The sequence below is a fragment of the Acanthopagrus latus genome, chromosome 1 (genome assembly GCF_904848185.1).
Source record: "Acanthopagrus latus isolate v.2019 chromosome 1, fAcaLat1.1, whole genome shotgun sequence".
In the NCBI taxonomy this organism is placed as follows: domain Eukaryota; kingdom Metazoa; phylum Chordata; class Actinopteri; order Spariformes; family Sparidae; genus Acanthopagrus; species Acanthopagrus latus.
This window is the reverse complement of record NC_051039.1, coordinates 27,090,791-27,103,845: the sequence shown is the minus strand read 5'-3', so window position 1 is coordinate 27,103,845 and position 13,055 is coordinate 27,090,791. Positions and strand designations below refer to the sequence as shown.

Sequence of the window (13,055 nt, the reverse complement as noted above, 5' to 3'; positions counted from 1 at the left end):
GTTTGAAGATAAGCATTGTCATCACTGGAGTGTGTTTTGAAATGGTATAAGCACACATCCTTGAGTGCCAGCTGTGAGCAGATGTTCTCATTATTTTTCTTGAAATATACTATTAATTTGGAAAAAGGAGCACAAAATACAAGATGCAATTTTGAAAAAAAAAAAAAAAGGCTCTTGCAGAAAGTAATTGATGACAGGAATGGCTGTTTTGTTTTTTTGTTATTTTCCCAAGTCAGTCAGAACAAAGCACATTTTAATGCTGTTTAAATTGGCCTAAATGAATATCTAACTGAACTCTGGTTAAAAAAGCACAAAAGAGGCTCTTCCTTCTAGTCGACTTATAGAGGAGCAATAGGGTTAAAACTGCTCAGAGCATCACTGGTACCATCTGCTGAGCACTAGTCAGATCGGTGAAGAGAGATGTCGGCGCAAACAGTATAAAAAAATCAAATGACTGTAACTATGCTCACTTTATCTTGCTCTGTACACCAGTAAATTTTATAATGGTGTTTTGATACAGAACGATCTAATCCTGACTGAGGCCATCGCATCACATGCTTCTGCTCATTGGTGTGGACGATCCTGTAACACACGAGGGGCACGGCAGCTGAGTGTGTGTGTACATGCAGGCATCATGTTGATGCAACATTCAACAACAGAGTGATGAAGAGACAACTGTGGGAGAGAAGAGGAGAGAAAGTCCAGCAGCAGCTCTCTTGCCATAACACATTTTTTAAAAATAAAATGCAATGTACTGAATAACTGGGGACATTTGATACAAGCGCAGGGTATGTAGGAAACAAAGTTCTGTTTTTTTGACAGCTTTTTTCCCTAAGCTTATATTTGGACATCTGACAATACAGATGTGTAACAGATCTGTAACAGATGTGATTTCCACTGTAGTGTCTTCCAGTACTTCAGAGATAGGCTACTTAAAGAGGCATTCCAACAATTCTACACATCAAGATGAAGTTACTTATCAAGGAAACACGTGGCTCAGTGTGGGAAGAGAGGGTGTGTGTGTGTGTGTGAAGCAGCTCCAGGTGATGTCATCAGAGTCTCTACAGTCTGGGCGTCACAGCCTTTGAACAGAGAGCCTTACTTTACCAGACTTACTAACTGGGTGCCTGGACTACACATGTAATTATGTTAATTTCTCTCATGTTTGATCACGATGAATCCTGTACGTGCAGCCTTTGACTCAATCAGCTGTGGCCTGATTGCCTAAATGAAGGTACTGTTGCCCACCTGGACGTCATCAGCAGATCCTGACCTTTGGCCTCTGAGCCCTTTGTCATGAGAACAGACATGCAAGATTCTAACTGCGAGCAGCCACCTCAACCTGAGGAGGAGGGCCGAGCCGAGCAGAAAGACAGAGAACACCTTCCATCAGGTGCACACTACAACCTGACATTTGTCTTGTGGCTGAGCCTTAAAGCACTGAGTCTGAGTGGAGTTACAAAATTGCCACAACAGAGTTTACCAGACAGGACGGCTCTACTGAAAAGGCACTTGGAGTTGCATTATGGGAAATGTGGCCTCCAGTGTGTGTGTAGTAAAGAGTTTCCTATCTAACTGTATCTACTCTGCTGACTGGCCTTGAACTGTATAGTAATGTTTTATCTTTTTATTTTATATGTGTGTAATGTTTTTTTTTCTGTGAATGTGAATTTATGTCATTTCATGTACATCAATGCAAACAGTGTTCATCGTGTACGTGTGTCGTATGTCAGGTGTGGGCCGCAGGAGGATTAGATGATCGACGTGGCATCAGCTGCTGGGGATCCTTTAAATGACCGAATAAACAAAGCTCAGGACTGAGCCTGAGCCCCTCAGCATCCGCTGACTCACTTCAAAGTCAGACTATGTCACTTTTGAAGGAATTCAAAAAGTCTCCAGCTCACAAATTAAAGTTGAATTAATAATTAATATAAACTCCCTTGTGAATGAACATTACTGAGTAAGCTGACTTAATTCCTTATTTTATTTGTGCTTCTGTTAGCCTATATTATGTTTGGCATTAGCATTATTCTGTGACTGTGGTCTTTACTTTGGAAAATGTGAACATGCAAACCAGCTGCAGAACTTTATCCACTGGAGGGCGACAAAGACGCGCTCTGTATTTGCAGCAGGGTGTCTCTGTGATCCTCTCGCTCTCTTGTGAACACATATTGGTTCTTGTCACATTGATCATGACAGTGAAACTACTCTGTAGAGTGTATAGGCTCTGATTTGATATAGAATAGAGCATTTATAGTATAATGTTTAGTGAATATTATTATTATTGGAGTGCTACTTTGGCACTGTGGACAGGCTCCTGATACTTCAGAGTAAAAGTTGGGGCCATTGATTGTAACATGCACACACATCTGTCAGATCGAGGATCAGTGAGTCGGACTAAACTCTGCTACCACGGGATGAGGAGAAAGGACTGCAGGTTAACAAATGTACAATGGGATTTGGTCATTTTGCTGACAAACCGCTCTGATCCCCACACAAACTGCCTTCTGCCTGATTCAGCTGAAGACGTGCAGCATTTCTAAAGGTCACGCATGATGTTTTACACACAAAGAGACAATTTCACTCAGAGCAGTCCGAGCCGAGCGTGATGCAGGCCCACAATAGCTCCGGGACAGTGTGTATGTTACGTAACCACGGTCCACTGTGTCTTTCCATGCAACCACATGGGTCTGTAATCCACTTGAAACCAGCGTGAGAGATGTGAGATCCTCTGCACATAAACAGCACAGTCAACATGACTGCAGGTCGTTTTAGGAGGAACTTCATCCAGCGGGCTGAGCAGCGTGTCACTTTCCAAAAAAAAAACTGCAAAACCTTCCCCAGAATAAATGTCAGATCAGGTCGTATAAAAATGATGTCACCAAAGATCCATAACATAGCAGGACTGAGGAGTTATGCTAAAGTTACCACCAAACAAAACACTGTCTGTAGAGATCTTTACAGCCCCACGTTATTCTGACGCTTCGCCTGTAGGGGGCGCGCCGGTGATCCGATCTCTCCCTGAAAGTGGGTGTCCTCTTTGCAATCAGCAATCGACAGCAGCTGAGCGCTCCTCCTCTGTCATTTTTAAAAAGCTGCTGCAAACTCCCGGACACACAGTCGCTGACCTGCTGCTGAAAACCGAGCGAACATGTTCTGCAGACGGGCGCTGATGAGAGTCGGGCCGCTGGCACGGAGGGCTTTCAACCCCACATCCAGAAATGGTGAGTCAGGTTTTCAATTAATCACTTTTTCTTTGGACTGGTCGTCAGATTAAGTAGTAAGTTAAGTAATTAAGGGTAATTACAACAGACTAAAGATTACCGCGTCGTGCTTCTACCCGCAGGAGTGAGTTCAAATTAAAGGGTAATTTTAAAGTATTTCTGAATGAGTGTCCCGTAAAGCTGTCCAAAGTGTCATCCAACACACGCAATGACTTTAAAAGTTAATCTTGTGCACAATTTCTGCTCATCCTTGGTTTTAATTTTTTATGTTTTAGTTTATTTCACTTCTATGGTCTAAGGTACATCACCTCAAAGTCACAGATTGGTGTGCTTTCCATTGTGCATGCGTTCAGTGAGGAGGAGGAGGTGTGTCCTGCTTTGGGAACATGCAGTTCTTGCACACAGGTTATGAAAGAGCGCATCACTCCCCTCTGTCTCTGCCCCTGGTTTTTAGGTTTATAATCACTTTGCATCAGGCGCGCTAGATTCTGAATGCAAATACGTAACTCTGTAGCTCGTTGTGCGGTTTTATATGATAACGGTTTAACAAGCGATTCTTGGTGGTCTACGTGGGTACACTTTGTCCTAGAACGTCTCATTGTGAGCTGGACCAGCTATGCCCTGCAGGAATATAACCCCTCATGAGGATAATAATAATAATAATAATAATAATAATAATAATAATAATAATAATAATAATAATAATAATAATAATAATAATAATAATAATAATAATAATGCCCAACCAAGTCATTTTCTCTTAACATGCGTCCTGGCCTGGATCATCCTCTACTCTGGCTCTGAGAAGTGTGAAGCTGTGACTGATGGTGCAGATGAAATCCAGTCTACCTGCAGGACCACAGCTGCTCTTCAGTGCCCTGGTTGTGCTGCAGCTCTACATATTGTGGCTGTCTGGACTGCTCTGTCTCTCAGAGAGCACATGGCAGCTGACAGCCTGCAGCACCACAGACATGCTCGTCTGCACACATGTGTCGCTTCCAGCAGAGCGGCCATCTTGTCTGCTGTTGCCTGACATGCGTGTCCATTTTTACAGTCTTGCGCCTCACTGTTGGGATTAACTGCTTACCTGTATAAATAACCTGTACTTGGCCTTGTCCCTGCATAGTGCTGCTGTGTCATGGGTATTAGAAGAGATTAATGCAACACTGGCATCCACAACAGGGCTGTTTACAGCTCTGTTTTGGTTTGGCACACATGGTTACATTAATTAATCACCTGTAGTATGGCGTTTTGACTATAAAACCAGAGCCAGCAGCCATGTAGCTTAGCATAAACGCTGAAAACGGGGTAAAAGTTACAAATGTATGCTATTGCAGTAAGAAGTTGTGTTTGTATTCATATTTGTTTCATCAAGACAAAATTGTCACATGAAAAGTTTTGTGGCACATTGCAGGTTTATAGGAGTTATGCATTTCTTGGTGGGCTGCAGTTGCAAAACAAACAGCGGAGAAGCCACGACTGGCTGCTTTGGCCCAAAAACTAGCTTGAGACGACTTCCTGTAAAACCAGTGTATCTTTTTTTGCTGTTTGTTTTGAAGTACAAATCAAACAAGCGAAATGTAAGACATTAATTGTCGGACGTCAGCGGTGCTGTTGGGATGATTCCTGTCTGGCTAGCTTACCCTCAGGCTCTGTCTTTAAGTCAAGCAAATTGCCCCTCCGAGTGTTTCACTGGTTTCAATGGTTGTTCCACTCCTACCTGGGTACAGTGACCAGGGAAACTGATGCCTCCTCCTGCTTTGGTTGCACAGTGGCAGATTCAAGCCCTTTGTGCTGTAATTTGACGGGAAAAATCCATCCTGTGACAGGGTTAGCTTACTGGGACCAGATCTATATGTGGTTATACAGTTTAGATGAATATTAAAAGAACAGTTTTCCCACAGAACACTGGCAAACTTGCTAGCAAACAATTGCTTATACTGCATCAATTAGAGTAAGAGCAACGTTAGCATTCCATTGTCGTTGTGATTTTGGACAGCTGGTGAGTGTAGGTACTGGACTATAATCAGTCCTGGTTGTTGAGATTTAATGTTGGAAGTGTAAAATGGCTGAACAAAAGCCGTGTTTCTGATAAGATGCTCATAATGTCTGACAAAGAAATGGTGAGTGTCGTTCTGTTGGCCTTCCATTGAACTGCACCTGGAAAATAAAAAATGATAAAAGAATACTGCATCCAGTAATCATCAGGTTTGTGGTATTTGTGACAGCTATAGTTGCAAACCAAAACACCAAAATGCCTTTGCACAGGCCCTCAGAAGCTCTCACCCTACCGTGCATTGAAATTCAATAACAATATCCAGCAACAACATATTGACAGGTGCTGTTGCCTGTTTTCATCATTGACAATCTTACACAGAGTAACATCCATGCATTTGCATTGCTGCAGTCGCACTTAAAGATGGTCACAGAACATCAGCAATGAGTTGAAACTCTCGAAGGCGCTTCAGCTAATCCAGGTTCATCTGTACGAGCGACTCCTCACAACTTTACACACTGAATTAGGAAATGGTGGCAAAAATCTATTAATTGAACCAACCTAAATATCCTGTGACCGGTTATACATGTTGTGAATGCAACAGGTGGACAATCATGTCTTCATATAGATCCCAGTTGTCATTGTATAAGTCAAAGGGTGACATATGATTTGCCTGCACACATGAAACATGGGAAGGACAAAAAGGGTGTATGTGCTGTACATTGTGTTCCCTCACTGCTTCACAGAGCCTTCTCAGTTTGCTGAGTGAACCACATGCACGTGCATGTGCACACGTGGAGGAGCGTAAATCATGCTAAAGGTGTTGCATGTACAGTGACTTTGTACATGCACTCACTCTTTGGTGTGTGTGTGTGGTCTAGGTAGGAAGAGATTAGGCTGACGCAGTGTTTTGGATGCAGGCTTGTTTTATTTACGGCCTCCTTCGCATGCACCACTGGCAATCCTTTTAAACACCAGCAAATCTGTTCACATGGCATACACGCCGAGCCAGCCACACCTCCACAGCAACAGAGTGTTAAGAAGCACCTGACAGATCCTTGAATAGGTCCTGATATGTGTTGAGGGACTATTTTGTATGAACTGAAACCCACAAGATAATTGTTCAAGTCGTCGATGCAAATCAAAGCTCGAGCAGGAAGTGTTTGTTTGTTTGCTGGGGATTTAATTTAAGGGGACAATTTGGTGTTTAGCTTGGCTGCTGTGAAATCTTTCCATCTCCTCTGCTACAAATGACCAGGGCCGTATTGTGTAACTGGATTAAGGGATGAAGACATGTTGACGCTGTCACAGAATGCGCTGGTCTTTGTGCTGTGTTGTTCTGCCGGGACACTGAACTAAATGTCCACAAATGATCAAATATGTAGTGCACTCTCTCATATTCACTAATTTAGGCTTGTTTTGGATTCCATGATATAAATGTTCAGTTGGTGGTTGATTTTTAAAGGAATGCAAATAACAATTCAACCGGTTCCACAATTAAAATCCATTGCAGTAAATTCAAACCTCTTGGCTAAAGGTCGGCCTCCTCTCAAATCTCCAGACTCACGCTGTAACTCTACCTTCCTGTTTCTCAGCGGTTCCAGTGCGACACATGGCCTTTGGGGTCCCTGGTGGCTCCTCCAACATGGCGTACTTTGTTCTGTGTGGAGGAGGCCTCACTGCTGCAGTCGTCTATGTGAGTATTTGAATGTGAAGCTGGAATAGAGAAACCTCAGTTTTGTAAGAGATGCAAGTCTATGTTATTACTCTCTCTGCAGTGATTTCATATCCAATTTTCATATTTCATCATATTTTTTTTTCTTGTCAGCTAAAGGTAAAATACAGTTAAATACAATGATAATCAATTAAAAGTGTCTTGCCATCTACAGGACATTTATAGGTTACGATAAAAAAAAAAAAAAAATCCTGGCAAAGAATCTTTTGTGTACCTGTCCAAGCAAAGATTGACCTCTACTTCTGATTCTAAACCACACCGCCGTAAAAGGCAGTACTCGTGATCATCCTCCTGTACTTCTACACTGGGTTGTCTTGGTTGGCAGGGAGCCAGTCAACATGCAGTCTGCGGACACACTGAGCTATGGCCATGTCTGTTGTTACACACACAGTCCCGACAGTGGCAGGGACATAGAAAGTTCTCTGTGCTCTCTACACAAAGCTATTGTCTGGGCAGACTTGTTTCTGTTCACTGTTGGGCTCCAGGCAAAAGCACAAGTGCACTGTATCAGCTGTGTTAGTTCACGGTGGACAAAATGTCAGAGTTGGGTTGTGGTTGGTAAGATTGTTACTGTATTTTTATGTTATCATTTGATGTGTGCTGGAATGTAATGTGCACATATCTGCCTTCTTTCTCTCAGGCCTACAAGACAGTCAATGGTGATACTGAGCGACATGAGGACAGACTGGCCAGCATGGCCTCCACAGCAAAGGGTAAGTTTCTGCCACACAGCACATAGGATACACAATCAACCTCCTGAGTATAAGTTGATGCACAGGCCTTCAACACAAGAAACTACAAATGGTGTGGTTGTTGCCAAATATTGTCCAAAAGTCAATGAACATATATTGTCAGACATCATGCCAGCAACAAAATGAATAGAGAGGTGGCACATTTCAGAATGCAATGCCTCATGACCTCGATCTTGTAGTTTGAATGGTCTATGTTCATGCTAGCCTGCATGCTAACTCCCAAATATTTCCTAACTGGCACTAAATGGTATGTTAGTTTTACAGGTGTTTGGTCATAAAACAAAGTATTAATAAAACTGATGCCCTGGTTGAAAAGTTAAGGGATCACAAACTCTGGTTGTCATGAGTGTCCATACAAAATTTCATCATTGTTATATATATTTAGTTATTGGATTTTTGACAAAAGCTTGCTCATTAACGATGTGAAACGACACTGAACAACCATTTTGGTCACTTTTCCCCAGATCACATAGTTCATTCTTTTTTTCTTTAACACTTCTTTATAATCGATCAAGCTCAACAGATGGTCATCTTTTTTTAAAGGCTAACTGTATTCATGGAGAATTGACACTGATTTTGTTTCTTAATTTAGCTTCAGTGTACGTAATGTATGCAGTGATGAAATGAGTACTAAACCAAAATGGTTCTGAGAGACGGAAAGCAGAAGGACTTGCTGTAGTTCAGAGTTGGCTTCACAACCCAAATATCTAACATGGTGGAATGATCACTCTCAATAGCTTGATCTTGCCTGTCTGTTTTGATTTCTGTCTGCAAATTATGTGTCTATTCAGCCAGTTTGAGCCTGGAGACATCATGGCTCTGCGCCCAGAGCAGCAACTAGTCTGTAAATGGGATGAGCAGCGGCTGCCACTGGTTCAGTGTACATTCAGCCGGGAAGTGTTGTTCTGATTCCAAATGGAGCATAAAACCCTGCTTCCTACAGCGCAGGACACTGTCCTGCTTTGACTCTAAATGGTTAAAGATCATTTTGTGCATCAAGACATGTCTGTGACCATGTCCTGTAAATTTTTGCTTGATTACTTGAAGTTAGTGTGATAAAGGGCTTGCGTTCGCGAATCATACTGTCTGATGAGGCTAAAGAAAACAAGTTATCATAATAGACCAAAATGACTATAAGCTGATCAGCAGTGAAGACAACATTAAAAGTCGAGGCATTTTACTGGATATAGGACGGTGGTAATGACTTAAAACTTCTCATATGTTTTGAGCTTAATAGTTTTGAAGCCACAGATTCCAGTTATATTTATTTTATATTTAAAGCCTGGTATAATTAAGCTTACTGTCACTTTTCAATTTTCCATCCAGACGTTTTTTCTTACATTTGATGGCTCTCCTCCAGCACAAATGATTGGGTAAAATATTTCCCTGCTGGAAAATTGGCCCTAGGAAGACAAATATATTTTTTTTAAATTGGTGCATTTGCATAAACTACTGACACTGTAGTGATGCAAGTCCCCCACCAAAAAATGATACCAACTTCTGTGTTGGTAATGTGAATGCAAGAAGACAAGATCATGACGGTACCAAAGTACTGGTACCATCATCCTGCAGTCATCTCATTATGAATTCCTTTTTAAAACAAACGAAAAAAAAAAAACGTAAAGTATCAGCCTACTTGATTTACCATGTTTGTCAAGTTATGGCACATTTAAACTAAAATGAGATGATCTGTGATGTCACATTTTGGCCTGGCGTTTAGCCTGAATTTTCTGCCTTAGCTTTTAAAGTTTGTCAAAAAAAAGCTCCAGAGTGCTCACTTATCATTCTGATTACGCTGCAGTTTTTTCATACTGTCAGTGACTGTTGAATGGCTTTCTGTGTTTTCTTTGGGGCACTGATTATTAGACAGTTGCCATCTATTACCTTTTTGTATCTACGAGCTGAATGTCTTGAAGGTATTGAGAAACTGCTTCGGTGAGCTCAGCAGTTGTATTTCTGTCCTGAGGATGACATGATGGGATTAGGCTTATCTGTCACTTTAGTCATATTATGCTGCTTCACCTTTTTGACCCTTTTGAAGACGCAAGTTCTTGACCTTCAACCCTTCATTTCCTGTCAGGAGTTAGACAATGGTTAAGAACTTTGCTGTGCTGCAAATTGTGACCATATCTTTACCCACTGATCCACAGATTATTAAAAGATCTAAACAGCCAAAATCTGAGATATATTGCACATCTGTTTCTTCAAATTATTTTTAGAATTTTCTTCTGGTGCAATAACGATGAACTTTTAAGAGAAGTCAAGAAAGGTTTGTTCATGTCATTCCCAATTTCTGTTTCTGCAGCACCAGAGGCAGCGGCACCAGAAGTGGCAGCTGAACCAGAGGCAGCAGCCCCGACAGCTGAACCAGAAGCGGCAGCTCCTGCAGCTGAACCAGAGGCAGCAGCTCCCGTAACTGAACCAGAAGCGGCAGCTCCCGCAGCTGAGCTCGCCCCTGTGGAGGAAGCCGCACCAGCCACTGTCGCCGAGCCTGTCCCTGCTCCTGCAGAACCAGTAGCGGAGACCGCTGCTGAACCTGTCGCAGAGGCCGTAGCCGAGGAAGCAGCCCCCGCAGTCGCTGAGGTGGTCGCGGCTGAGGTTGCAGCTGAGCCAGCAGCCGCAGAAGAAGCTGCGGCACCTGTAGCCGTAGAGGCAGTTCCTGAAGCTGCTCCCGTTGCGGTGGAAGTGGCTGCCACGGTGGAGACGCCGGCAGAGGCCCCCGCAGCAGAGAGCGCTGGTACGGCAGCAGTAGAAGAAGCCCCTCCTGCTCCCCCTGCTGAGGCAGAGACTGTCTCTGCAGCCCCTGAGGCTGAGGCTGCCCCTGCTGCAGAGGTGGCTGCATAAAGCGGGAATGCTTCAGTAGTTCACCCAGATAGGAGGGCTGGGAGTTAGTCCCGGCTCTCTGGGCCAAGGAAAAGAGGACTCATGAGCCCCAATTTTAAATAATGCAGGGGGGTGGTGTGGGGGGCACTTGCAGTTGGTTAACGAATACAGTTGGGGGTTCATGAGTCCAGTTTCCTCCCTTCCCTTACCTCATCCCAACCTTAAGCTCCAAACCCGAACATTTGCATTAGGCTGTCTGTTTAGGTTCAGTTTGGAAAATTCAGTTTCATAGGAATGCAACCAGAGCAATTCAATAGTTAGGGTTTGGAGTGTTGAACTAGGTGATAGAAGCGACAGAGCCGAGTTTGTGTCTAATGTTCTCCGTAAAAATGATGTTCTGAAGTGCCCTTAAAACAGCAGCACTGCATTTCTCTTGTGTAAAATGTCAGCATGGTGAATGAATGCAGCCCAGTTGATTGTTGAAGTTATTCAGTCTCATCCTCGTTTGCACTTCTTCCGCTCAGCAAACGCTTACTTCCAACTACATCGCATCACTCTTTGCTTAAATTTGGATTAGAATGCAGTAGAGAGATGGAACATAAAGTGCGTGCTTCACTCAGTTTCAGCAGTCTCAGTGTGAAGTTTGACCAAAAACCAGTGAGCTCTTCTTTTCCTGTCTGCACCTCTTGAATCCTGTAACATCTTTTGCACATTTTCTCTTCTCTTTTTACTCATAAAGGAGTAAAACTGTTTCTTTACTCTTTTAATGTGAAACTTTAATCTTTCAGGGAACACTACAGTAAAAGATAATTCATCTGTTTCTGAGTTGTCATTATGATTAAAACTGTTCAAAGAATAAAATCTCGCTGGATTGTATCATGTTTCTTTTTTTGTATGATATTGCATTTTTAAAAGCACTCAGCAAAGTTTTGTTTTGTGAATTTATGCTACATACAATTTTAATTTGAAAAATTGCATTCAGATTCCTCAGGTTGTAAACTAACAGTATTGGTCTGCCTGAAGCTACTTCGTGGCCTAGAGTTTATTCAGTGACTGTGGCCAGCTTGTTGCTTTGAATATAGACACTGACGTACAGTAAATATGTGATGTAGGTGTAGAAACACCCACTTCCAGTAGAAACGCTCCCATTCCTGAAGAATCCCTGTCATGTTCATGCTCCTGTGCCTTCAAGGGGAAGATTGAAATAATGTTTGAAGAATGTTTTCAACTTAACTGCTCTGTTCTCCAGGATATTGATTTTGTTCCTTTTTGTAAAGAGCACCTGACCCCCTCTAATATACACATGGTGAACTCTAATCCATAAGCAGTCACAGAATGTCTGTCTGTGTGGAACAAGACAAAATGCAGTGTGGCAGGATGTGGAATGTCCTGCTCAACAAGTTGAAGAAAAAAATCTGCAAGCACTCTTTATGGATGCACTTTTTTTCCCCCAGTCTTTCTTCACCCCAGGGTTAATTATTAAATCAGATTTGTATGAGCTTTTTATTTGGAGTCCTGGGACAGGTGCAGTTTAAAGCAGACTCAGACCTGTTAAGACTAATCCTAGATTACAGTGCTTGTTTTAGGGAGCCTGTAGCCTGCCGGGATGGGGTGACGGGCTCATGGCACAATGTGTGTTTTACCATCTGAAAATACAAAGGTCATGTAACAATTATTGAGCAGCACGTGGGAAATGTCTCTGTAAATTTAGGATTCATCCATATCTGTGACTTGAGGGGTAACTCCACCACGTTCACACATTAAAGTGTGTTCACAATTCTGCATGTGTGAAAATTTGTGGCTCCAGAGGAAGCTGCATATAATCTGAAAACGTACCTCCACTGATGTCAAAGTTGCTCAGTTGCCTTGTGGGCAATGTAGGCACAAGGGTTAGAAAAGGAAGGAAGAATGTGTGGAATGAAAAGGGTGATATCTCTGGTTCTTGTGTTTTGATTTTGATAATTTGTTTTTAAACTGTCTATAAGTCCAACAGTGTTGTAGGAGGGCATACACCACATGCATTACCCATAATTCAACATAGCCGCTTGGTAACATCACTAGGTTTTTTTTTTCATATATGCAGTAGTACTCCCCAAGACCTCTAAACACACTTTAATTTGCAAAGTTGGTGGAGTTATCCTTTAATTATCATGTTTTCGGCATGTATAAACCCTAGATGAAGCTTTCTGGAGATTATTCTCATGTGATGCTCAGTTACATAGTGTGTGTGTATGTTACCACATACATGTTACCTGCTTTCACAAGTGCCATGTTTCACACTTTGACAAATGTTACACCAGCAGGAGCATGAACTGGGCAGGTAGTCTCCTGTAGAGTATTTCCTGAACCTGTGGTGACTGTAGACCTCCCAGTGATAGAAACCCACTCACGGTAAGTGCAATTTATACAAAACGGCAGAGTAAACCACTGTGTACAGGATATATCAGAGATAATCCTGGCATTCCTGGCCATTTTAAAATAAGGAACAGACGAGGGCTGCGACACATTATAATTACTGGATAATC

At 42.4% G+C, this 13,055-nt stretch overlaps 1 protein-coding gene across 1 annotated transcript; it reads left to right on the top strand.

Annotated features, from left to right (window-relative positions):
• Positions 1-3,043: 3,043 nt before the first annotated feature.
• On the top strand, positions 3,044-11,406 carry LOC119027510 (testis-specific gene A8 protein-like). The gene is made up of 4 exons (XM_037112776.1): positions 3,044-3,224; positions 6,816-6,916; positions 7,596-7,668; positions 10,013-11,406. Exons 1-4 carry the CDS (start codon positions 3,152-3,154, stop codon positions 10,549-10,551), a joined length of 786 nt encoding a protein of 261 aa, XP_036968671.1. The 5' UTR covers positions 3,044-3,151; the 3' UTR covers positions 10,552-11,406.
• The last annotated feature ends 1,649 nt before the right edge of the window (positions 11,407-13,055 follow it).